At 56.8% G+C, this 16,924-nt stretch overlaps 9 protein-coding genes across 9 annotated transcripts; 6 read left to right on the top strand and 3 right to left on the bottom strand.

Annotated features, from left to right (window-relative positions):
• Window positions 1-46: 46 nt before the first annotated feature.
• On the bottom strand, window positions 47-514 carry PHYSODRAFT_251681 (hypothetical protein; the record flags this gene model as incomplete). Its single annotated transcript, XM_009522090.1, has 1 exon — window positions 47-514. The coding sequence occupies one exon, from the start codon at window positions 512-514 to the stop codon at window positions 47-49; it is 468 nt and encodes a 155-aa protein (XP_009520385.1).
• Window positions 515-2,883: 2,369 nt separating this feature from the next.
• On the top strand, window positions 2,884-3,291 carry PHYSODRAFT_480145 (hypothetical protein; the record flags this gene model as incomplete). The annotated part of the gene is made up of 1 exon (XM_009522091.1): window positions 2,884-3,291. The coding sequence occupies one exon, from the start codon at window positions 2,884-2,886 to the stop codon at window positions 3,289-3,291; it is 408 nt and encodes a 135-aa protein (XP_009520386.1).
• Window positions 3,292-3,297: 6 nt separating this feature from the next.
• Window positions 3,298-4,420, bottom strand: PHYSODRAFT_344878 (hypothetical protein; the record flags this gene model as incomplete). The annotated part of the gene is made up of 3 exons (XM_009522092.1): window positions 3,298-4,023; window positions 4,058-4,174; window positions 4,338-4,420. 3 exons carry the CDS (start codon window positions 4,418-4,420, stop codon window positions 3,729-3,731), a joined length of 495 nt encoding a protein of 164 aa, XP_009520387.1. The 3' UTR covers window positions 3,298-3,728.
• Window positions 4,421-6,504: 2,084 nt separating this feature from the next.
• Window positions 6,505-8,466, top strand: PHYSODRAFT_326170 (hypothetical protein; the record flags this gene model as incomplete). Its single annotated transcript, XM_009522093.1, has 1 exon — window positions 6,505-8,466. The coding sequence occupies one exon, from the start codon at window positions 6,505-6,507 to the stop codon at window positions 8,464-8,466; it is 1,962 nt and encodes a 653-aa protein (XP_009520388.1).
• A 365-nt stretch (window positions 8,467-8,831) lies between these two features.
• PHYSODRAFT_296915 (hypothetical protein) lies at window positions 8,832-11,090 on the bottom strand (the record flags this gene model as incomplete). Its single annotated transcript, XM_009522094.1, has 1 exon — window positions 8,832-11,090. One exon carries the CDS (start codon window positions 11,088-11,090, stop codon window positions 8,832-8,834), a length of 2,259 nt encoding a protein of 752 aa, XP_009520389.1.
• A 512-nt stretch (window positions 11,091-11,602) lies between these two features.
• On the top strand, window positions 11,603-12,379 carry PHYSODRAFT_354050 (hypothetical protein; the record flags this gene model as incomplete). Its single annotated transcript, XM_009522095.1, has 1 exon — window positions 11,603-12,379. The coding sequence occupies one exon, from the start codon at window positions 11,606-11,608 to the stop codon at window positions 12,314-12,316; it is 711 nt and encodes a 236-aa protein (XP_009520390.1). The 3' UTR covers window positions 12,317-12,379.
• Window positions 12,380-12,870: 491 nt separating this feature from the next.
• PHYSODRAFT_486464 (hypothetical protein) lies at window positions 12,871-14,721 on the top strand (the record flags this gene model as incomplete). Its single annotated transcript, XM_009522096.1, has 1 exon — window positions 12,871-14,721. One exon carries the CDS (start codon window positions 12,871-12,873, stop codon window positions 14,719-14,721), a length of 1,851 nt encoding a protein of 616 aa, XP_009520391.1.
• Window positions 14,722-14,961: 240 nt separating this feature from the next.
• On the top strand, window positions 14,962-15,912 carry PHYSODRAFT_555057 (hypothetical protein; the record flags this gene model as incomplete). The annotated part of the gene is made up of 2 exons (XM_009522097.1): window positions 14,962-15,103; window positions 15,215-15,912. 2 exons carry the CDS (start codon window positions 14,962-14,964, stop codon window positions 15,910-15,912), a joined length of 840 nt encoding a protein of 279 aa, XP_009520392.1.
• Window positions 15,913-16,080: 168 nt separating this feature from the next.
• On the top strand, window positions 16,081-16,851 carry PHYSODRAFT_359407 (hypothetical protein; the record flags this gene model as incomplete). The annotated part of the gene is made up of 2 exons (XM_009522098.1): window positions 16,081-16,245; window positions 16,334-16,851. The coding sequence occupies 2 exons, from the start codon at window positions 16,081-16,083 to the stop codon at window positions 16,790-16,792; spliced, it is 624 nt and encodes a 207-aa protein (XP_009520393.1). The 3' UTR covers window positions 16,793-16,851.
• Window positions 16,852-16,924: the final 73 nt, after the last annotated feature.

Consider the following 16,924-nt stretch of genomic DNA (forward strand, 5'->3'; position numbering starts at 1 on the left):
ATGAGGGACGACTGGGAGGAGGATGGGTTTGACGATAAGACGCTGCTCAGAGCATGGCGTAGACGATGGCCGACACGAGGGCGAAGGCAGTGGGCGCCACGGTGGACGCGCTGCTGCTGGCGCTGGCACTGGCGCTGGCCTCGGCCGACGCGCTGGTGGCGGCCTCAACCGATCCGCTGCTGGTGGTGCTGCCGGTGGCGCTGCTCGTGGTAGCGCTGGACGAGGACGACGAGGTGCTGGGGGCCTCCGTCGTGGCGCGCGTCGGCTGCGGCTCGATGTCGAACTCGCTGTTGTCGGACGCGTCGCCGGCATCGGCCGTGGAGCTGCCCGAGGACGAGGCCATGGCGGCCATCTTGACGATCTTGAGCGCCTCGTTGTTGTTGGTCTCGGCGGCCTTGATCACCTTGAGCTCGGCGATGGTCGCTTCGAGCTTGGTGATCTCGTCGTCGATGGGCGAGGCCGAGACGGCCGCGGCGAAGGCGGCCGCGAGGAAGACGCAGCTCAGGACACGCATGGCGGAGAGGGAGGGGCTCGAGGGGCTTTGCGGAGAAATCGGTTGTGGGCGCCGCGCGAGGGAGCGAGCCCGACCCGGCCCGACGAAGGGAGCACGGGCTCCGATTGGCAAGCGATTGCGCCGGACAAGCAACGGCGTCGTCGCGTTGTGGGGGTCATGACACGCATCGCGGCGTGTGTAACTAGTGATGGTTTTGAATTGGACGAGTAAAGAACGTCCAAAACGTCTAAAACGTTCTAAACACTTTAGAAGTGTCCAAAATGTCCAAAAGTGTCTAAAAGTCAGTACCTCGAACTTGATGTGCGATCTTCCCTCTTCCCTCCCTCTGTAAATCTCCCTCACTGCAAGACATTCCCCTCCATGAACACCATGCCACCCGACGGCGCTCCTGAAACTGCATCTTTGCCTGCGAACCTGCCGAACGCCTCCCCAGCGCCTATTTCCAGTCGGCAAGCGACACCAGCATCAAGTGACAACTTTACATCGCCGCAAGTAACCACGCGTAGTGCGCAGGGGATCCGTTCCGGCTCTGCGTTGCGACGTTCTCCTCGCTACAGCCCCTACCATGGCGGAACTTCTACCTCCAGCCCGTCTCTAAGGCACATGCGATCGCCTACGCCAACAAGACGCGTTAACTTCTCGCCATCACCTTCGTTGCGACGAACGGGAGCTTCGCCAACCCGAATGGGGCGCCCTCGAGATGAAATCTGGCAGCATTACGACATTGAGAGAGATAACGAAAAAAAACACGGTCGTTGCAAGTATTGCGGTACTTTGAAGAAAAATGGCAAGCCCGGCGGCAACCTGCTAAAGCATCTAACGCAGCCCAAGCAGTGCCCTCGTGTCCCCCGTGATGTGCAAATTTCTCTGCGTCCCGCACCTCCTGAGCCTGCTCAAGCCCCTGCTCAAGCCACTGCTCAGGCTCAAGAACGCGACCAGACAGTCCGATCTACTCAAAGCGGGTTGACGCAAGACGCCTTCGAATTGGCGCTGGCGAAAGTCTTTTTTGTTTGCGCACTTCCTTTTATTCTCCTGGAGGCCCCAATATTTCGTGAATTTCTCGCTATGTTGGCACCTACAATGCAAATACCATCGCGCCATAAAGTGAGCGGAGTGTTGCTGAAACGGGTGCGAGATCAGCTTCGCCGGAGCCATGTCATCGAGCTGATCAATAAACAAGTCTACGTCTCGCTCGTCACCGACGGATGGAGTGACACCAACAGCTCGAGTATAATCAATTTTATGGTGGTTGCACCCGGGATGCCGTCCGTCTTTTGGTCGTCATGGTCTACCAGATCCGAGCAGCACATGGCAAGATATATCGCTGGCGAAATTGACAAAGTTATCGAGGAAATTGAACGTGATACTACAGCCCAAGTCGTTGCTATTGTAACAGTCAACGCGCAAAATATGAGGAGGGCGTCGGCTCGCGTACAGGGCAGACGCCCAAATGTGGTGAGCGGTGGCTGTTCGGCACACGTACTGAATTTATTGGTGCAAGACGTGTGCCAATTTCCTGCCATTAAAGCGATCCTGTCGAGAGCTGTCACCCTGACACGCTTTATTCGAGACCACCTTGCCTTACTTGACGAGTTCAAGCAGTTGAAGAAAGAAACGCGCGAATCGGGGATTAAAACGCGCAATCTCGTGCTACCAATGCCGACGCGATGGTAGCCTGTATGCGGAGTGTGCTGAACAGCCAGGACATATTCGAGAAATTGTTTTTGAGTCCTGAGTACGATCGATTTCTTGATCGCTATCGTGGAACCGCGGCAAGTCGGAAGAAGCTTCGCTATATCACGGAGCTCATCCGCGATAACGGGTTTTGGAGTAGCTTGAGGACAGTAGTACGCCTTCTCGATCCCATCATTACGGCGCTCCGGGCATTAGAAACAGACAATACGTTTGTGTCGGGTGTGTATCGGTGGTTCCAGTGGCTTCGTTATCATTCGGCTTACGGCGTCACGTCGGGTGACGAAGAACAGCAGGATGATGCGGCGGGTCCACCGACGGAGCCGCAGAATCGCGTGGTGGAGCGGCAGAACAACAGAGAAGTGCATGGACCTGCGCGAGATGGGATCGAACTTCTGAGCGACACAGTAGAGCGCATAACCTCCACCAGCAGCGCTGACAATGAGCTTCAAAGTGTATTGGCAGAGGATGAAAGCATCCTTACTGGAGATGACTACAAGAAGGTTGCAACTTTATCGCTCGTCGAGTTGCAAGGCTGCTTTCGTGAAAAGATCAAGAAGCGCTGGACGTACGTGCACACCAACGCAATGGGCATTGCATTCATCCTCGATCCTGCTACGGATCTTGACGACTTTGTTGGCATGGACAGCGAGAAGGTAGATGACCAAGCCTGCCAAATGGCGGTACGTTGCGGCATCATAACGGCAGTGGATATACCTAAGCTGACCGCGGAGATTCTTGAGTTCAAGACTGAAAAACGGCGTGGTGGTGAAGCTGAGCGGGTAAAGTTTTCTGAGTCAAGTCCGCAGTACTACTGGGGCTCGAAGAGTGAGAAGAAGTCTTTCCGGTACCCGCTCCTCAAGAAGGTAGCTTATATTGTATTTGCGATTCCTACTTCATCGGCTGCGAGCGAGAGAGCATGGAGCATATTTGATCACATTCACTCCAAAAGGAGGAATAGACTCTCCGTAGAAAAGGTCGAGATGCTTGCATTCATCTACATCAATTATGGCATCATTGAGAGCGACGAACTCGATCTTGCGCGTCATCAATCGCGCCCAGAGAGTGTAGAAGTCGACAACTAATCTTTAGCACGTAGCTGCTGGCGTACTACGCGCTGTTCTGCTGCGGCTTCCGGTTGTCTTTGACGAAGCGACGCGCTGGCTTCTGGATAAGCTCGGCTGAAGCCACCGCACAGGTCTGGATGTCCGCCTCAATATCTGTGCCTTGTCCGCCCGCAGCCTGCGCTTCTCGAAGTAATTGCCATTGAGATACTTCGTCTGATGCTCGCCCAGCTCCACGTTGACGGCTTGATCGCGGACTCGTCACTCGCGACCCGCTTGGTCTCTCCCTCGAGGATCGTCACAGTGCACCTCGGGCGCTTGGACGTCGTGTCGCCGACCACCTCGACAACCACAGCGCCGTCACCCACGATGAACATGCAGTGTAGCCAGCGTTCCTAATGTCGCGCTGTGCGCCCGCGGGGTAATAGTACTACTTGCTCTTCATGAGCACGAGCACGTCAGTGCCATCCTTGGCCGTGAGGACGGCCGTCAACGCCTAAGCCACGCTTGAGTATGCCGCGCAGCTTGATGTTCCCCACGACGGTGCGGTGGGTCTCCTCCTTCTGGCGCTCGGCAAGCTGCTTCACTGAGAGAGCCTCTCCGCGTCGTTGTCGCTGGCGCGGTCGCCCTGCAGCCGGTCGTCCGTTCTTCCTCGACGTCGGCCACCTTCGTGTGCTGGTGTCCAGCTCGTCTTTAGGGTGCTTACGGTGGCTCGGCTTGGCCTTCCGGTACAGGTCTAACGCGCGGGCGTCTCTGTCGGTGTTGGGGCTCGTGCTCAGCAGCTAACGGAGCTGTAATTGGCATGGGCTCGTCCGCAGAGGGAATCTGCAGCGGCGTCTCGTTCGAATTGGGCACCAGCGGTGGCTTCTTCGGATGCGAAGGCGACACTTGTGCAGTTGTGCCTCTGGTTGAGAATCAATCCCGAGTATTCTTTCTGACAGTTTTGGATACATTTGGATTTTGGACGGAATTTTGGACGTTTTCCAAAGTATTCTGAACTATTCTGAAGTCGTCCAAAACCATCACTATGTGTAACTGCGGCCACGGACACTTTAGGGGGCTTCTACGCTCCAGCATGGGACACCTGCTTGAGGTTGCTGCCGCGGTCAGGACGACGATCAGCCAGCAACGGCGTTGACCCCGGGGCCATCGATCAAAAGGAAGAGGCACTTTGTAGGAAGACTCGGAACGGACAGAGCTGTGGAGCGGCTGCAGTCAAAGCAGGGCAGCAATCGGCTTTCAGCGTGGCGCCGGAACGCTTTCCTGGCTCCAATCTCGCTAGGAGGCTGCAAGACCGGTGGTGGTCTTCAGTACATGTACATGTATTTCCTTTCCGTAACTACACTCCACGACAAAAAGATATGGACACCACCAAAAGTGGCTGTAACTTCGTCATTTTTTATCGTTTTAAGGTTTGGTTTGGACTAGAGTTGCAGAACACGCTGATAAAGATCTAGCACGCTGCTAACACGCGCGCTTTTGCGCTTCTTCAGGTAGCTCACATACAAATCACTGGTTCTGCCCAGGTGACAAAACTTATGGACAGCTAATCCCCATACAAAATCCTATATTAACCAAAACCCCTTACAAATGATACAACTTGGACTTTGTATGGGCGACAAAGGAACCCATGATTTCTCCACTCTACCTTAGTACTGAGCCATATATCATCGACCAACAGTTTAGAATGGAGAAGACAATCGTATATCCAAAAGATAGCAGCATACAGAGCTACAAATTGGCACTAACTAGGCTGCAACTGAAGGTGTCTCGCAAATCATCAGATAATACATGGTAGCCACCACTCGAAATTTCAGTCGCTTACTACTTGCTCAGTTTTGTGCGATGGTCGATGTGTTTATTACAGATCACTAAACATACCTTCTAGTACACGATAATGCCATCAGATCTTTGTCTAACGTCACGAGTATCGCCGTGAGGCTGGTTCCTTTGTCGCCCATACAAAGTCCAAGTTGTATCATTTGTAAGGGGTTTTGGTTAATATAGGATTTTGTATGGGGATTAGCTGTCCATAAGTTTTGTCACCTGGGCAGAACCAGTGATTTGTATGTGAGCTACCTGAAGAAGCGCAAAAGCGCGCGTGTTAGCAGCGTGCTAGATCTTTATCAGCGTGTTCTGCAACTCTAGTCCAAACCGAACCTTAAAACGATAAAAAATGACGAAGTTACAGTGGTGTCCATATCTTTTTGTCGTGAGTGTACGGTCGCCTTAGGGCCGTCTGGTCCCAAGTCCCGGGACGAAATAGAGCGATTTGATTGGCTTTCAGAAAGCGGGCTAGGTTTATTTCCGAGCTCGTTTTGTCCCGTCCCGCATCATTTTCGCGTGGTCGGGACGTGGGACTTTCGCCCTAGCTACTTCATTTCTGCACTAATGCGCGCCAAGTGTGCACCACTTTGTTACGTTTCGAAAGGGCTATCTGACCATGTTCTTCTTTCACCGTAGTTCGCGGTAGTTCCCGAGAGTTAGGGGCTTAAAAAATGCTTACAATTATCAAGTTTGACGGACGAGGGGTATCGTCCCGTTCGTCCCGGTCCCAGCTCCCGGGAACTTAAGAACACGCCTTAGGATCCAGGCCGTAAGGCTTATGAGCTTTTCCCAAAATGAGTACCGATTTGCACATCTGTCCCAAAAGGAGTACCGGTGAACACTACAGAGGCATCAACAACTTGTCGGACGACAAGGACATCCAGGCAGTTTCGATGGCTCGACCCCAGATCATGTACTGCCTGCGCCTGGGCATGAAGTTACAGCATGAGCGGCGAAGAAGACTGGCGGAGGCAGTGCAGCTCGGTGGCCTCCAATTCCTAGTACAATACACAAGGACAAGTCCTGTGTCGATTCGTGGCGTGCGTCGGGGCGAGACCACCACAACACACGTCTGCATGTTCCTTTTGGGACAGAAGTGCAAATCGGTACTCATTTTGGGAAAAACTCTAAGGCTTATTGCAACGAGCTTCTTAAGCTTAGGAGACTCGCGGCGCCATGCATGCCATTGCCACGATCCCATCGCATCAGAATGAAAGCCCAACTCTATAAGCAGTCGATGGCGCGGCAACCCCCACAAGGGACGGATAGCGTCCTAGAAAGATGTGGAGAAAAGAGATGGTATTAATACCCCAAGTGTTCAACAAGGCTGTAATGTATCCGGGAATTTATACCAGTGGTAATTTACCGATGCAATGTACCACCCATCTGGTACAGTCCATTGTCAAGATGCTGCGTCGGTGGCCGCAGCGGGGCCTGGCGACGGCCCCAGCGACGCTGCAACTGCAAGCTCCGCAGCGCGCGTTCTGGAGCCAGGCCGTTGAAATCCTCTCGCGACTGAAGCCTGGCGATGCGGGCACCAGCAGCGGCGACAAGGAGAGCGACCAGGACAGCTCCGTCCCCGAGCGCGCCAGCTCGAGCAGAGGCGCGAAGGGGTGGCGTCCGCCAGTCCCGGGCGACGTCAGCTTCCCGGACTTCCTGCAGGACGCGGGCGAGGGCCAGATCGCCCACTCCAAGCAGGTCTTCGCCGACTTTGCGCGCCACCTGCGCCGCGCCTCGGACAAGTCGCAGGCGTGGGACGTCGTCAAGCAGTGCCGGCCGTTTGTGGTGGAAAGTGGCGGTCTCCGGTTCGCCGACGTCGACAGCGACGCAGCGGGCGACAAGGTCGAAGCCTCCGAAGTGCTGCAGATGCTCCCTGCGGACTCGTTCGCCGAGCGCACGGCCGGCTCGAATTGCCGCTCGATGTTCGTAGGCGCGACGCCGTCCAAAGGCACCATCATTGCGGCCAACGAGGCGGTGGTGGTGGCCTTGCTGGTGGACGGGCTTCACGCCCGCGGCCAGCACTGGGAAACGATCTCGTTCTTCGACGGCTACAGCCGCGAGCGGAAGAAATGGTTGAAGGCGCGAGCTGCACCGGAAGATACCGGCAATGACGGCGAGGCTCGTCAAGGTGCAGAGGAGCAAAAGAATGTGGCGGACTTTGTGCGAACCACTCGTTTGTGGGCCCCAGCGCGCTCCGCGTACCTGAAGTCGCTGTTGGCGAAGAGTCGATACCATAAGATCGTTCAGTTTGCTCGCGAAGATCCTCGCAATCTGGATGTTGCGTGTGAATCCGTGGCGACCATGACGTCCCTGCTTATCGGCTGTCGCAAGCAAAAGGATAGCGCCTTGGCTCGACTCGCTCTTGACAAAATGTCGAGGCGAAACCCAATTGCCGTCCTTCCGTTAACCTTTTACGAGCTCGCCTTCAAGTCTGCGATGCAGAAGAAGAACCGTGATGAAGACGATGTGGAGAACGCGCTCTGGATTGCTCGTGTGATGCACGATAACGCTGGATACGTTCTCCAGCCGGACCTCTGGTTTGCACTTTTCAACACGAGTCTGCATCTGAAGCGAGAGGACTGCGCGCTCAAGGCGTTTGCAATGTACTGGAGCAACTTCAGGTCGCTGCACCAGGACAACTTCCGCAGAGCTCTCCGTAAAGCTTGCCGCCTCAGCTATCCCGATGTCGTACTGACCATGGTGCGTCAGTGGCTGGCTGCAATCGGCGACGATGTGGACGCGGAAGCGAAAACCAAGGTGGCCAGTTTCGTGCTGTGGGAAATGCTGTCAAGTGGCCACCCCATGTCAGCCATTACAGAAATGCTTGCTATCATGGACTCTTCCCGGATCGAGGCAACCAGCGCTGTACTGCAGCGAGTAGCAAAAATGATGCTAGACGACGCGAGCAGCAGGCTTTCACCTCACGACACTATCAAGGACTCGCTCGAGTTCTGGAAGGCGCGCAGTTCTGCCGTGCAGAACTCAGTGTACGTCATGTATGTGCTGCTTCAGCAGTGTTTGGAGCGCGGCTGGCTGGACGAGTGTGAGCTGGTAGTGAACGAGATCGTAGAGCGTCGTTTGCCGGGGGTGCCGTGCAATAGCATTGTCAAGGCAATGGTTGCGAACGAGGAGCGCGAGCGGTTCGAGAACAGCGTGAGCATGTGCGAGGTGCTGCTAGAGTCGTTGTCTCGTCCAGCGTTCAAGACACTGAACCAGCAGTTTTTCGAGCACTACCTGAAAGCTCTCCTGTGCCTGGGCCGCTTCGCTGAAGTGCGCGAGCAGCACGCCCGCCTCAAACTGGGCAAGCGCTTTCCGAAGAGTACGGCTATTGCAGTCGCACTACGTGATGCCAAGGCCCAGCAGATGTGAGTGAGAACAGCTCGTTTAAACGTAGGATAGATTCCATGATAGAGCACGCAAAGTCGTACCTAAGTATCGACTTTTGATGAATGCGACTTTGGTTTTGCATTTCTTGATCGGCTGAAATGGAACGTTAATTAAGGATTCGATGCTGCGGCTGGCATCATTTGCAGCCGGGTTCTTGAAATATGCTCGACCAGCTACTGTAATGGACTCGTCCGAGGCAAACGAGTATTACTGTATCTACTTCCAAAGGAGAGAAGCCCATGGCCACGTTCAGGGATGTTCCGTTTGTTTGGGCAACTTTCAAGGTCATACAAAAAGGGAGCTTTGTCAGCCACGGCACCAGGGGTTCATGTTGCATTATCTTTTCTCTATGTGGACGATGAGAGGACTGGGATGCCGTTGATCATCACCGGTTTTGCCTGAGCGGGGGCGCTCGGAGTTCCGCTCGTCCTACTTGAGCGCCACTGACCTTTCTTCCTTTCGTGCTTCGTAGCCTTGTTCGGGCGTAACTTGCTCTTCCGCTTACCAGCAACGGCCGCCACGTGCTCGGCGCGCTTGATACGTTCAGGCTGACCGAGGGCTTCGTAAGCACGCGACACAGCGCTCACAATGGACTCGCGATCTTCTTCACTTTTTACGTGCCAAAAGTCGGTCAACTCAAACACTTCGGCCATGAACGTCCAGTCAGACTCGCTTTCAAACGCCTTCATGAGCTTCACAGCGAGAGCGCCCTTCAGCGGCCGCTTGTTACCAGAAGTCTCCGTCCACTGCGTCAGAGCTGTCTGCACGACCGCCAGACGCCCGTAGTAAGCACATTCGTGAAGGAACACACCGAAATGATGTTCACTGGTGCGCAAGCGAAAGACGCTCTCAAAGTGCGCCATGGTCTCCACCAACTCGTCGTCGCCGATGCTGTCCTTGCAGCTGCACAGAACAGGCACCAGACTTTTGGTCAAGGACAGGGTGAACACGCCCTGCACCTCCAGCTTGTCCACGTCGTGCATCAGTGCTACGATCTCTTTGCCGAGGCTCTTCGCGCACAAGTAGTGGAAAATGTTGGCCACGAGCGCAAAGCGGCGAGCTTCGAGATCCGGGTTTGTCTCCCGAATAAGGCCCCAGGCCTCCGTGGGTTTTTCCAGAAGCAAGAGAGCATTCACAGCCATGCGGACTCCGGCGTAGTGAAGAGGCTCGTCAGCGTGTTCAGCATGCAGAGCCAGGATTTCAGGGACGCGTTCGCACTCCTGCGCATACACAGCCGCCGTGATCACACGTGGGAACAAGTGCTCGTGCCGCGGCGCCAATCCATCAATATCCACCATCGAATCGAACAGTGCCAACACGCTCCGCGCAGCGTCCAAGAGCTTCTCGAACCGCTCCGGGTGGTCCTCCTGTTCATGAATCCGCTTCAAGCACATGTCGTACGTATCCCGAGGGGTTACCAGGACTGTTTCCAACTGCTCTGGGCTGTCACCGCTTCCGTGTCTTTTGTTGATTCGGCGCTTATCCTTTGGCTTGGTCTCAGTAAGGAAATAGTCGCTGTCGTACGTACGGATGGCACGCAGGTAATCCTCAGCGCGTAGTTTGAAACCCTTGACACGCATGTCTTCCACGATCGAGTCCAAAAGCTCCACTTTGCGAGTTACAGACACGGCAAACAGCATCTGCCGGTAGAAATACACCGATGTAGGCAGATTCTCGCGCGTCACGAGCTCGTAAAACTCGAATACTTCGTCATAGCGCATGTCTGTGATAAGAGCAGATAGATACTGCACGTTCATGTTCGCCGTCACGTAGGCCCCCGCGTCTTGCGCGCGCTGGTAGATGTCGAACAGTTGCGGATGGTACGACGGGCCACACATTGCGTAGGCACTCATGGCCCACGAGTAAAACATGCGGAGGTGGCTCTCCAGCGTCACCACATTCTCGTTCTCCATCACAGTCGATCCTGGCAGCACGACGGCTGATCCTGCCTTCGAGCGCTTGGCAAGTTCTTCCGCGAGTTTGGCTCGGTGCTCTACAATCGTCAAGGCCAGCATTGGCTCGCTCGCTTTGACCAGCAGAGCCATCGCCTCCTGCTCCGTGGCCTTAGTCAACATGTCGTCAAAGCGCAGTGGTTGGTACTGCGTCTCGAGCTCGTCCTCTGCCTTGGCCTCGCCCCTGGCCACGGCCAGCAGCGGGCACTTGCCCTCCAGTCCCATGGCTGCATAAAGCGGCGCGTAGCAGTCCGCCACGCTCTTGACAATTGTCGCGTAGAGTTTCTGCGCGTCCAGCGACTGCATCCAGAGCTTCTTCTTGTCCATGCCGCGCTGGAACTGCTCCTTCAGAGCCCGCGCGCGCTCCTCCTCTTCGTCCTCGGGGTTCTTCTCGTGGCCGTAGAGGTGTTCGGGGCCGTCTTCGTCCTCCAGGTCCTCGTGGCCTTCGAAGGCGGCAGCGATGGCGAACGACGGCATCTTCTTGCTCTTGTGCTGGCTGCCGACGCCTCCCTGGGGCACGAACGACGAGTGTCGGAGCGGCTGCTGGGCGCTAACGGGCCCCCATGTAGAGGGCGAGAGGGACGAAGCGGCGGAACCAGCGGACGAGCGCCGCAGCGCCCGCGCCAGCAGCGCCAAGCCGCGCGGACGGAGCATGGTCTCTACTGCAGCTTTGGAAAGCTCTATTGACCCCTCATTTCGACCCGATGTGATTGGTGGAAATGAATGTAGCCATGTCTTGCACTAAATGCGGACGTTGTAGCTATAGCCGGACAAGTGCGCAGGACATTACCGTAGTTTGTCACGAGCTCGCGCGAGTGCATGAGGAACTCGAGGCCGTTGATTCCGTAGCTCCGAGCAAGTGGTGATTCATGGCGGCCGCCGGCTCGGCCAGGCCAGTGGAGAGCTCCCTCGACCTCGCGCTCTTCCTGCCCGCGAGCCTCGTGCTGGACTTCGTGTTCGCTGCCCACTTCTGGAGTCTCTACACCGCCTCCAACCGCCTCGCCCAGCCGCGCGTGCAGTTCCTCGTCGCTAGCGCCTGGTTGTCGTTCGTCACGCTCGTGCCGTTCGCCTACGTGAGCCAGCACACCCTCCAAGCGCTCACGGACATCTCAGAGACGACGATGGTGCTCACGCTCGTCGTCCAGGTCGCCATCATCACCCGCGACGCCATGAAGCAGTGCAAGTTGGCGTCGCTGCGCTACTTCATGCGCGCAGCCGAGGTCTTCACTGCTACAGGGACTATCGTGACCGTCTTGAGCGTTGCCGACGTGTGCTTGACATCGGCGGAAGCGACCGCGATATCGGGCTGGCATGTTACGGTTGAGATCGTCAACTTGGCCCAGCAGAACGCCGCACTTGCGTTCATCGTCACCTTCCGGTATTTCTACATCGCGCTGTCCCGCGGCAGCCTGCTAGCAGCGATCAAGAAGCACCCGCTCTCCACCTCCCTGTACGCGCTGCTGGTGACGCACGAATACTCCTTCATCATCGCACGGAACGCCGTCGAGTCGAGCACTCAGATGTCGTGGAAGCCGCTCCAGGGGTTCTACATGCGGGTGCTGGTGCTGCTTTGTATCTGGGCCAACGCTCGCGACCACGCAGCGTCACGAGCGCGGAGACGGCGACCAAGGACGACTCCACAAGCGTCCAAGAATCGGCACGTGTCCAGCGTGGTGCCTCAATCGTCTCTGCTCCCGTCAGCGACGCGGCATCGAGCATCGCCGTCGGGCGCACTGCGCCTGTCGTCGGCCATGTCTAGGCAGTCGTTGCGGAAGGTGTACCAACTTCACTCGCCGGTGGTGGCGCCGCAACCCACGCAGTCTGCCATGAGCGCGTTCATGAATTCACTGGCAGGCGCAGCCGAATCACTTCCGCAGTAGCAATGTCTCTGAGTTTTGCCTCGGAGCCCATCACCTTTCGATCTCAAGCCGATGAATGAATGGAGATAGAGGTCAATACTTTGGAGTGAGGCTACGTCCGCTGCACCTTGCGAGTCCTCGACACAGGGCAATGCAACTTGTTGAAGTTTTCCAATCCTACGCTATCGCATTTGGCATGTCGTTCCATAGGGTTTATGCGTGCGACACACCACACAGAGCTGTTTTAACAGATTTCGAGCCACACACTCGCGGCCCCGTCATTGCTGAGGCTCATGCTGGCGGAGGTGGCGCGTCGGCGCTCTTCGTGGCTGCGCTCGCAGGCGACGGCTCGGCGTCTGTCGCGGCCGCTGCAGCTGCAGGCGACCGCGCGTCCTCGGGAGGACGAGGAGGCGGAGGCCGAGGCGGATGGGGGCGTCAAGCGGCCGCTCGAGCGAGGACGAGCCGCGCGCCCGGGCTCGCAGGGCTTGAGCTTCCACCTGCAGATGCACGCGGACCTCGCCCCGCCGTCTGGCGGCCCAGCGAAGGCGGACTCTGCAGAGCTGAAGATCCGGGCGATGGAGGGGGCGGGGGACGCGACAGAGCTCCCGGTGACGCTGCGCGCGGACGCAGAGGCGGGCGAGTTCCCAGCGCTGATCGCCAGCAGATCTCCAGCCGAGAAGGACGTGCAGCGAGCCAGGGAGAGTCTGCAGAAGCTGGCGCGGGATCTGGCGGACCCAAGAGCTGCCAGTGCGAGGGAGACGGGCTTCCAGAGAGCGAGGAGGCAGCTCAAGGCTGCGACCGGGAAGCTGGACCGAATGCTGTACGCGATGCGGCAGCGGCGGGACTTCGAGCAAGTGGAGGCGGTGGCGTTCGTGTGGGAGGAAGAGTTCCCGCACTTTGCGGGGCAGCAGAAGCACTGGTCGGTGATCTCCGAGCACTACGCATTGGCGCTCAACTACCAGCAGCGATTCCAGGAGGTGGTGGACAAGTTTGTGGTTTGCTTCAGAGAACAGGGAGATCCCAAGCGCGCGGCGGAGGCGGTCAGTCTGCTGACGCCTCGACTGGCGCAGTCGATTTTTGTTGCGCTCGGACATTTGCGTGATGCTTCGGGGGCGTTGCAACTGCTGGATTCGATGCGGCGCCGTGGCGTTCATGTGACCAAAGTGTCCTACTTCCACGTGCTGAACGCGCTGCTGCATGACGAGAGATTCACCGATTTTGAGACGGTGATGCAGCTCTGCGAGGAGATGGTCACTGCACTCCCGGGCGAGATTGTGCCGCTGTCGCTGTTGCCGACGGTTATGATGACTGCCGCTGCCTGTGGAGAGTCTGAGAGGGCAATGAAGCTCTATAGTCACCCTCCCGACATGCACATGTCGGTGTTCACTGAGTTCCGATTCGACATCTGCTTGCAGCAGCTGAACCATCTAGGAGAAGACGCGATGCTGATGGAGATGTACCGGAGCTTGATGCGATCGTCACGAGCGAGTCGCGATCTGAAGGAGAGAGTGTCGAAGTATCTATTTCGCAAGCGACTTGCATTTACGACACCTGAAAACCGCGACGAGCGCCTCAGTGTGGCATGCGAGATCTTGGAAATTATGAACCAGCACGAAATCCCCGTCAGTCATCACGCTGTATTCCCACTGTTACGTACGCTGTTGCTCGAACCAGAACCAGCGAGTTACAAGAACAAGAACGCCAGCATCAAAAACAAGGATGACCAAGCTGACGAGCGAGTTCCCGTTAAAGTGGAGTGTGCCGAAGATATTCACAACTTTTTCTCGCGGTACGCTCCTTCGTTGGAGTGGAATGTGTTTGCTTTGTGTGAAGCTATCGTGGCTGGTGTTCGCACCCACCGCGCAGATGTGGTGGACGATCTCTTCGTATACGCGCTAGATCGTGGCATGCCGATCAAGTACGCAGCGCTGGAGCAGGTGGTGGTTTACTACTACAAACTAGGCCTCCTCGACGATTTTGAGCGTGTGTCCGACATTGTTCATGCCCTGCGCCTGAATAGGCACATTCCTCTGGGCATCTCAGTGACGGAGATCGGAATGGCAGCCAACCTCCGTCTTCACCGGTATGAGGAAGTTGTCCTGCTCTTCGAGGATTTCTCGGCTCTCGACGGTGAACGAAAGCGTACGCTCAGACGTCGATTTATGCTCAAGACGGTGTTGGATGCGTACAAACGGCTGGGGCGGACAGATGAAGCGTTGGCGATCCAGGCGCTGATGAAACAAACCCACAACTCCCTATTAGATGAAGGCAGGTGCAGCCAAGAGGAGGAGGATGAGGAGGCAAAAGAAGAAATTGCGCTGGACGAGCGTGATGGAGAATGCACAGAGGAGGATGTGGGCCACGATAGCGATAGCGACGAGGTTGGTGAGAAGGAGCTTTTGTCTTTGAAGCGCTTCAACCGGTAGACAGTTGTAGCCATACCTGCAATATACAAAGCCGGTGGCAGACACCAAGGCTAAGTGACCGTGTGTGGAGTGGTGTGAGCTTCCAGCATCTTCAATGTGACGTGTGATTTCGCTGCGGATATTCGCGGTTGCCTATTTTGAAGGTGTTGAAGGCTTGCTGGATGCAAATATAGCGAGCTCTTGCGCAAGCCCGCGCCTCACTCTCGAAATGGCGAGTTGATAGCCACCATATCAGCAAGAATGTCTTCCGAGGACGAGCTGCTGCCAGCGCCAACGGAGACACTCGCCGCCTTTGAGCCCTTCGTGCAATGGCTGCTGGCGGCCTCGTTGGACGACTTGACGTCTCTTCCTGATGAGATTTTCTCGGGCTTCGAGGCCGGACGTGAAGATGAAGATGAAGTTGATAGCGAACTGGATGATAGGAACCTTGGTCAGAGGGAAATGCGCCCGCCATTTGAGAACGCGTGCAAGGCGCGATTGGCTCTTGCTGAAGCTGAAGGCGACCTGGAAGCAGCCTGGGATCAGTTGTCCTGTGCTCGACGAGAGTGGGGCGCGTTGGATGAAAAGCTGCTGACCTTGCAAGACGAGCGTGACGAGAATCGAGAGCACATTGCGCTCCTCGAGCGACGGATAATCAAGCTTCTGCAGGACCGGGACCTGGCCATTGCAGAGACTTATACCACGGAGAAGCAGATCCAAGACGCCGAGTTTTTCAAGGCACAGCAGCAGCAACGTAGACAGCAGCAGGAAGAGGAGCAGAGGAAAGCGCGCGTGGCCTCCGCGCTGCGCAAGCTGCTGCTGCGTCGGGGCAGCGAAGAAGGTGGCAACAGCAGCGGCGGTGAGTCCCCCACGGCGTCTCCATCACCAAAGTTCACTGAGAAGGACGTGCAGCGGCTCCATAAGGAGCTGGCAGACTCGAAGGTAGCGGCAGCAGTGGCGAAGGCCGAGCGAGACGAGCGCCGTCACGCCATGCGTCGCGCCGAGCGTCGGTGCGGCGAGCTGAAGCTGGCGCTGGCGCAGGCCCGCGCCGAGGAGGACGACCTGCAGGTGTCACTTCAGCAACTGACTCGCGCTCGGCGCAGCTCCGTGAACCACTTGCAGCAGATTTCCCTCTTCTCGTCCTCCTCGCTGCCTCTGCAGCCTCCAGCGGCGCCCACGGCGGGGCTGCGCGCAAGCACCAGCACAAGGTAGTCGCGCCGCTTCGCTATAAAGTTAGACAGGTGAACTGTATGGAGAAATGTATGGACATCGGATTGATGCGCAAACCGATTTCAGAAGGCTTGCATTTATACAACATTATGTTTTACTTGGCGTTTGTATTCTGCTTTGTTTGCCATACTTACTTCGATCGCTGCAATAATGGAGGAGCCCAAGCCCGTGTACTTCGACGAGGAGTCGGACGAGGAGGAGCAGAACCCCGGCACCTTCATGTGGATCGAGGGCGACTCGCTGGCGCCTCCGTGCCAGAGCGAGCGCGACGTCGTGTCCAAGATCGTGGAGATCGCGCGCGTGACGCCCGACGACGTGCGTGGGCCAGTGAACGAATGCCTCAGTCAGCTACATGTGCAGTATCCGATACTCAGCCGCTTGTTGCGTGCTTGTTTTGTTGCAGGTCCTGTTCGACTTGGGCTGCGGAGACGGCCGAATCTGCATTGAAGCTGCCAAGCGCTTCGGCGCCCGCGCGCGCGGCGTGGAGATCGAGGAGTTCCTGATCAAGCGCTTCCGCGAGCTGATCGCCGCCAACGACCTGCAGGAGCTCGTGAGCGTCTCGCACGGCGATCTGCTGGAGGAGGACCTGTCGGAGGCCACCGTCATCGTCACGTACCTGCTGCCCGAGGCGCTGGACCAGCTCACGCCCAAGTTCACCAAGCTGCTGAACCAGACTGACAAGGACGTGCGCATTATCTGCAACACGTGGGCCATGCAGGGGCTCACCCCCGACGAGCGCCACGACGCCGGGCCCTATGGCAACGTGCCGCTGTTCGTGTACAGGAGCGCTGCAGGGCGCTCGCCGGCGAGTGGAGAGCAGCAGCAGAAGGAGAAGGAAGAGGAGGAGCCTAAGCAAACATAGACGGCATGACAGGGCATGGCACTCGTAGAATAGACACAACACGACTCGACTTAGACTGCTGCTCGCTCGCTCGCGTATTGATCTCGACGTGTTATCCTCTCTCCTGTGAAGCTGCTTGCTCGTGGTCGTCTA

The sequence above is a fragment of the Phytophthora sojae genome (assembly GCF_000149755.1).
Source record: "Phytophthora sojae unplaced genomic scaffold PHYSOscaffold_2, whole genome shotgun sequence".
Taxonomy (NCBI): Eukaryota; Oomycota; class Peronosporomycetes; order Peronosporales; family Peronosporaceae; genus Phytophthora; species Phytophthora sojae.